This window comes from Bos mutus, chromosome 25 (assembly GCF_027580195.1).
Source record: "Bos mutus isolate GX-2022 chromosome 25, NWIPB_WYAK_1.1, whole genome shotgun sequence".
In the NCBI taxonomy this organism is placed as follows: Eukaryota; Metazoa; Chordata; class Mammalia; order Artiodactyla; family Bovidae; genus Bos; species Bos mutus.
This window is the reverse complement of record NC_091641.1, coordinates 8,574,811-8,582,458: the sequence shown is the minus strand read 5'-3', so window position 1 is coordinate 8,582,458 and position 7,648 is coordinate 8,574,811. Positions and strand designations below refer to the sequence as shown.

Here is a 7,648-nt window from a genome sequence, read left to right as displayed (position 1 = left end):
GGGGAAGGCCTGGCTGGGAGCAAAAAGCTGAAAGGTGGAAAGAATGGGCCATGTGGTCTCTACATGATCCCTGTAGTGGACACGGCAAGGGTGGGGGCCCTGAGGAGAGGGGAAGTGAGGGACAGAATCTCCCAGGTCACCTCTGTAGGGCAGAGAGCAAGGTGAGGGATAGCTCAGGTGTGGGAGCAAGGCCCTTAGAGATAATGTCTCTGACTTCCCACCTTTGCCGGGATCAAAGGTCTTTCACCATCGTTTCAATAACGTGGGTACTGACTCCCCCGGGGTTAGGACCCGGGCTCTGTGGGAGGAGGGTGCGGGTGCGGTGTTTCTAGGAGGCGAGGCCAGCTCAGCGAAAGAGATCCAGGGACACCGTGAGGGTGAAGACCTGGGAACTGAGGAGGGGCTAGAGAATCTGAGTTCAGCACTGGCTCAGGGGTGTCTTCAGGGCGCCTTTGCGGGCTGTCCCCCGCTTCTGAGCCCAGACGACCAGGACTGGCAGTCCCAGGGGCCTGGATCAGGCCGAGAGCGCGCGCAGGGAGGAGCGCTGCCCAGAGGCCAGGGGGACCAGGAGCAGGTGAGCAGCTCCGGGGACAGCCGCCCACTCTGGTAAACAGCTGGGCCACGCCCACAGCGGGCTGGCCACGCCCACACTGCCCGCCCCTTCCCCGCGGATCCCCGGCCCCTAGCAGCGCCCCCCTCCCCACTCCTCCTTGCTGCGGGTAGAGTGGTGGAGTGTCAAGCAGGTTGTCCTTTTCACCCCATCCCCCGGAGAATTCCTTTCCGAGCTCTGGGGCGAGGGTGGGGTGGGCAGGAGCGAGGGGCTGGGGCTCAGATCTCGGCCCCGCCCTCTCGGCAGCCCGCACCCTGGCGCCTTGAGCCACTCCTGGCCAAGTGCTTCCTCCCGGGGCGCTTTAGTGAAAGGAGAAGAGGGGCCACGTCACTGTCCCCAGGCCTGGGAGAGCGCGGCTCCGCCCCTCCCGCCCCCGCCGGAGCGCTGGGCCGGGATCGAAGACTAACCGGCCCCTTCCTAGGGGCCAGCCCAGTCGCAGCCGCCCGCCTACAAAACCACGGGCAGGTGCAGGCGCAGCCGCTGCGCCAGCCGGGAGAGCGGAGCCGTTAGCGCGCGCCGCCCTTGTGTCCGTCCGTCCGTCCGTCCGTCAAGCGGGGCGTCAGTCCATCGGCTGCACCGCGGCTCCTGCCCAGGCCCCAGCGGCCCCGGACCCTCGTCGTCCCGCACGTGGAGCCGCCCGGCAGAGCCGGCTTTGGCGCGGCAGCCATGTCCATGGGCCTGGAGATCGCGGGCACCTCGCTGGCCGTGCTGGGCTGGCTGTGCACCATCGTGTGCTGCGCGCTGCCCATGTGGCGCGTGACGGCCTTCATCGGCAGCAGCATCATCACGGCGCAGATCACCTGGGAGGGACTGTGGATGAACTGCGTGGTGCAGAGCACCGGCCAGATGCAGTGCAAGGTGTACGACTCACTGCTGGCGCTGCCGCAGGACCTGCAGGCGGCCCGCGCCCTCATCGTCATCGCCATCCTACTGGCCGTCTTCGGGCTCCTCGTGGCGCTCGTGGGCGCCCAGTGCACCAACTGCGTGCAGGACGACACGGCCAAGGCCAAGATCACCATCGTGGCGGGCGTGCTCTTCCTGCTGGCCGCCCTGCTGACCCTCGTGCCGGTGTCCTGGTCGGCCAACACCATCATCCGGGACTTTTACAACCCCTTGGTGCCCGAGGCTCAGAAGCGCGAGATGGGCGCCGCCCTGTACGTGGGCTGGGCGGCGTCCGCGCTGCAGCTGCTGGGGGGCGCGCTGCTCTGCTGCTCCTGCCCACCGCGCGACAACTACGCGCGGACCAAGATCGTCTACTCGGCGCCGCGCTCCACCGGGCCCGTCACTAGCACCGGCACTGCCTACGACCGCAAGGACTACGTCTGATGGGGCGACCGCGGGAAGCCCCGACCACTCCCCCAAGCTGGCGCGCCCACCAGTCCTGCGTGCAGCCTTGCATCGGAGTCCAGCCCCCGCCCCCCAGATGCCAGTCTGCTCCCTCACTGGACTGGGAGGGGCCCGCCCGGCGCCCCCTTCCCCAGCTGCTAGCCCTCCTCGGCCCGGGGAGCGGGATTGTGGAGCCCAGGGGCCTGCCGGCACGAACCTTTGAAACCTTGCCCCTCTGGTGCGCGGAACTGGGATGACCACCTCTACTTGCCCGCCCGGTCGGACTGTGGCCACAAAGTTCTCTTTGCGCAGGGAACCGCAGCTTTGAAAAGGGGCCACGATATTTTTCAATAAAAATCTTTCGTTTTGCAGTTGCTGGCGCCTCCTTGTCCTGAGCGCGGACAGGCCTCCACCTACTTCCAAAACTTCCCCATCCCAACCCCCCGCCCCGCGTGCGACCCCCAAGGATTTGCCCTGGCTGAATTCTGCGCTCCGGCTGCGGGATGAAGCTTAGAGAGTTTCAATAAGTTGTAAACTGAGCTGGGTACTCACTAGCTAGCTGGTCCTTTGGCCTATTCACTGGGGATTCAGACAAGGAAGGCCCACTCCGGAGGGGCGGGCAGGTGCACTTCCGGCCATGGAGGAGGTGGGGAGATGTCAGGGACCCCCTTCTCCAGGCTTACGCCTGAGACACCGGCCCTCCAAAGCGCTCCCCAATGCCTGAATCGCCCTGCGGCGTGTTAAAGAGCACATTCAATGCTATGATTTCATATTTGGGAAAGGAGAACAAAAAGATCTATTGTTCTGGTAAAACACACCGCCAAAGGAAACTGGGTAGAATTGTGTCCCCAGGAGGAGAGAAGAGAGAGGGGCCTCATTTTTTTCCCTGAAACTCTTGAGGGAAGGAAAGGGTAGGTGGGGGGAAGGGATACTCAGAACTCTCTGGTGACACTCTAATGCTTAAGGTAAACAAGGCTGGAAGCACTTGTGTCTCAGAGAAGGTGTAGGAGGTTCAGGCAGTGGGAAAGGGGCCCAGTGTCCAGAGCCAGGAAAGTGGGATTTCACCTGGCTGGGTAGATAGCAAGGTGAGGGAGGAAGTGGCGATGGGGCCCTGGGCCCTGGAGAGGCCAAGTCACCGGGAGTCTTGTGTGCAGAATTACAGACCCTGGATTGTACTGGATTGTTACCGGAATCATGGAAGGGAGGTACCTGATCAGATTTATGCTCTAGAATAACCTCTCCAGCTGGCCTGCGGAACTGGCACTCAGGTAGAGGGATGAAGGCAGGAGACCATCTTAGAGGCTGTGCAGCTGTCATCACGTGAGATGATGCAGCCCAGAAATAAAGTAGGGACGGGGGGATGGGGGACCAGGCCTGATGGGGAGGGTGGCAGGGAGTGCTGTGAAAGAGGCAGGATGAGCCAGAGCCAGGCTGGAGAACCATTTGGGTATGTGGGGAGAGACAGCGGAAATAGCTGGGTTAACCCAAATTTTTTGCCTTAGGTCAGTGATTGAATGGTGGTACCATTTACCAAAATAGGACCAGGTTGCTGGGGGCAGTTGATGGGCTTATCTGTGAGTGAACAGAGTTTGGCCAGCCTGTGGGACCTCCAGGCACAGACGTCCAGGAAGAGACAGGGCATATATAGAGATCTGGAACTCAGGAGTGGTAAACCTGCTGTTGTTAGAATACATATGGCAACCGAAACCAGGGAAGTAGATGAGGTCAGTCTAGAAACCAAAGAGGAAAAAAAAAGAGTTTCAAGAAGGCGGGCATTGGCAATGGTGTCGGAGGCTGCGGAAGTCGTCAGGCAAGAAGCCTGAGAATTCAGAGCACCGAGCTGGTCACTGGTGGCCTTGGCAAGAGGCCTGACAGCGGACACAGTGAACAGACAGATGGGTGGGAGATGAGAAGCAGAAACAGACCATGTAGGCCATGCGTCCTAGAGGTTTGCGGCTTCCAGGCCAGGAGAGCAACTTGCAAAAGAGCAAGGACAGTTATTTATCCCAGGACAGGTATTTGGGATTGTGGAGGCTCGCAATTATTTCAAAGTTATTGTATCTTGAACTTCTTGACCTGCAGCAAAGCAGAAAGCAAAAGGCCCCAGGAGCAGGCAGATTTTTCAGTAGAAGGCTTTCAGTTCAGTTCAGTTCAGTCGCTCAGTCCTGTCCAACTCTTTGCGACCCCATGAACCACAGCACTCCAGGCCTCCCTGTCCATCACCAACTCCCGGAATGCTTTACATTGGTCCAAAATATTCTCCTCTCATTAAGCAACAACTGACAAGTCACTGTGCTTTATTACCAGAAGAAGAGGAAATAGGTTACTGTAAACAGTAAGAGCACCCTGGCTTTAGAGTGTTCATTCTTAGGAGATTCCTGGAAAAGGCTTGGGGTTGGCATTACTCTCTCTCCAACCCAGGCCTCTTTGGGAGCCATTCCTCTGGCCTGGGGAAAGGAAAGAGGGAGAGGGCTGTGAATATGAAGGTGGGGAGCGGGTGATGGAGACGGATCCCAGGAAGAGCTGGAGGAAGTGGACCTGGGCTCAGAGAGGGATAGACTTAGCAAGAGGGGAGGGGCTCATGGGGAGGCCTCTAGGGAAGGGGGTTAGGTTGGGGGGGAAGGGAGGGAAGGGAGCTCAATGAGAGGGAAGGGACCCAGAGAAGAGGGTCAGTGAAGGGGAGGGGGCTTTGTGGGGGAAAGGGTCAGACAGGAAGGAGGCTTAGTAGTAGAGGGGCAGGAGGAACTGAGCAGACATGCTCTCTGGGCCTCTCTGGACGGGATTTGGGGGTGTAGGCAGAAGGAGCCAAGGGATTTACATCTGAACCCTCACGGTCTCTGGCCAGGGGCACCAGGGAGTCAGGTTGCCCCGAGCCAGAACCGAAGGGCACCGGGTGGCTCTCCATCCCAGAGGGCCCCGCAGGCAGGAGTGAGGTTATTCACTTACCACTGGCTTCAAGAGGGAAGCCTGGACCCAAGGGCTCCCAGCTGCCGAACCAGCCCCCCATGGTCCGTCCCAGCACCCCCGAGCTGGGCAGAGAAGGCAGACGGACCCCATCAGATCTTCCCCTAGCTCCCTAGTCTCTCCCCAAGGCTGGGCTCCCCTGGTGGGGAGTGAGGTACCTTTCCCACCCCAACACGCACACACGTCCTTGCCTGACTTCTGGATCTGTCCTAACTCAACCTCTTCTTATTCTTTCTGGAATTTCCAGTCTAAACAGGTTAGAGTGTGCAGCATGCAAACCACAAGTTGGGAAGGGTCCCACGTGAGGAGGTCCCAGGAAATCTTGAGACCACTAGAGAAGAGAAAGCCATCTGGCGTGACTGGACTGGGAGTCAGGTGGGATCCACTCCTTTTCCTGGGATCCACTCCTTTTCTGCGAAACTCCCTTCCCTCCTGGGTCTCAGTTTCCCCATCGTTTCAACATAGGGGTTGAGGCCCGCCTCTAACTTGTCTTTTCCATCCCCATTTTTATCCGTATCATCTCCTGAAGCAGAAAATTAGTCAAGACATAGAAGGGTGGGATGGGAGGAGTGGGAGGGAGGCTTGAGAGGGAGGGGATATATGTATACATATAGCTGATCCACTTTGTCATACAGCAGAAACTAACACTACATTATAAAGCAATTATATTCCAATAATAAAATTAAAAAAATTTTTTTTAAAGAAGAAAAAATGTCAGAACCAAACTGACCAGGTAAGTAGGGCAGTTCACTCTCTGAGCCTCAGCTTCCTCATCTGCAAAATGGGTATGCTGTGTTGAGGATTAGCTCAGCCATCCTCTGGATTCCCATGCGGTCTAGTTTCACCCCATCACAGCACATACGACACTATATTGTTGTTCTGTTTCTTCTGAAATGTCCTCTACAGAAGGTCATCTCCCAAGCTCAGGGACACTGTCCCAAATTTCCCTCTGTCTGCAGCACCCAGTGTAGTCAGCACCCATTTATGGAATGATGGCATGTCTGTGTGCATGAAAAGCACCTGCCACAAAGCTAAGCACGCAGTAAGACCTCAATTAGTGTGAGCCGGTATCCTTACGATTTTGGTGAGGAAAAAAAAAAAAGATCTTGGTGTATTCTGCCAGGCAGGAGTCTGGGAACATGAGAGAGATGGTTGGTTCGTGAGAAAGTCCTTGGATTTCTTCAAAATCCACGGCCCCTGGAGCCCCCTGCCAGGCCCTGGGGCTCTGTCCCACCCCAACCTCCACCTGTGCTGCAGGCTGCCCTGGGTTCGCCACACCTGTTCTAGCTCTTCCTCCTACTGAGACCAAAAGCCAAGTGCTTTATCAAACAAACACAGCATTTATTGTGGTTCCCTCAAGGTCTGTGGCAGGCCTGGAGGAACAGACAGTACCTTCCTTCTCCCTGCCCTGCCAGGGCTTCATGAAAGGTCATCCTTGCCAAGTATGCACTGCAGAGCAGGTACAGAGAGTGAGGGCATTGGCCCTGGTGCCCGCTGAGGGACCTTGGGCGAGTCACTGGCCAGCTCTCACCCTCCTCTGTAAAAGAGGCGGATGTTGCCCCTCTTCTGTTTGATCCCCTTAAGAACTCTGCAAGGCAGGCCTTACACAAGGAGACCCCCAGGGCTCGGCTGCAGGCCCTGCCGCCTCCTGTCAATTACGTCTGTTATTACTTCCGTCTTCCCTAGTTGCACTGCCGGGACTCCAACCAGGCTGTCACCATCTTTCTGTAACAGTCTCAAGAGGGTCTTCCATCTCTAGAATCCCTCTTGATACTCTCAGTCCTCCCCTGTTATTTTTTTTTTTTTTAACATTAATGGAGTTTTTGTTAGATCCAGACAATGTTCTAATCAAAACTACTTACCTGCATTGATGGAGGAGACTTCCCTGTAGCTCTAATGGTAAAGAATCTGCCTGCAAGGCAGGAGACTAGGGTTCAGTCCCTGGGTTGGGAAGTTCTTCTGGAGAAGGGAATGGCAATCCACTCCAGTATTCTTGCCTGGAGAATTTCATGAGCAGAGGATCCTGGCGGGCTACAGTTCATGGGGTTGCAAAGAGTTGGACATGACTGAGTAAGTGACTAACACAGTCCAGTAATTTTATTAATTATTATCAATTTTTATTACTTCTTATTAATTTATATTCATGCATATTGGAGTGTATTTATTGACATCTTATTGGGTGCTATGTTGGTTTCTGCTGTACAGCAAAGTGAACAGATCTATGTTTATATATATCCCCTCTTTTTCAAATTTTTATTTATTCATTTTTGGCTGCACTGGGTCATAGTTGCTGAGTGCAGGCTTTCTCTAGTTGCAGCGAGCAGGAGTTTCTCTCCAGTTGCGGTATGCGGGCTTCTGACTGAGGTGGCTTCTCTTGTTTCAGAGCCTGGGCTCCAGGGCACACAGGCCCAGCAGTTGCGGTATGTGGGCTTAGTTGCCTGGCAGCAGGTAGGATCTTCCCATACCAGGGATCAAACCCACGTCCGCCTGCATTGGCAGGCAGATTCTTAACCACTGGACCACCAGGAAAGTCCCTTTATTAATTTTTCTAACTGAACTCTGCGTAATCTCTCTCTTCTTGGACTCCTTTTTCAAGACTTCTTTTCTCTCTTGTCAATTATGGTCAATCTGTGTACTGTCCTATCTCTTTTCTAGATTGTAAAATTTATTGATCATGGAAATAGTCTTGCTTATCCTTGCATTCTTCGTAAAGTATAAAGGAGAGTTCCTTTATGAAGTAGGAACTTG

At 55.7% G+C, this 7,648-nt stretch overlaps 1 protein-coding gene across 1 annotated transcript; it reads left to right on the top strand.

Moving 5' to 3' along the window:
• The first annotated feature begins 914 nt into the window (after positions 1-914).
• On the top strand, positions 915-2,310 carry CLDN3 (claudin 3). Its single transcript, XM_070362116.1, has one exon. It carries the CDS (start codon positions 1,277-1,279, stop codon positions 1,934-1,936), a length of 660 nt encoding a protein of 219 aa, XP_070218217.1. The 5' UTR covers positions 915-1,276; the 3' UTR covers positions 1,937-2,310.
• Positions 2,311-7,648: the final 5,338 nt, after the last annotated feature.

Excerpts from the sequence above, each read along its gene's own strand:
- CLDN3 (XM_070362116.1), top strand. The coding sequence starts at position 1,277 with ATGTCCATGGGCCTGGAGATCGCGGGCACCTCGCTGGCCGTGCTGGGC.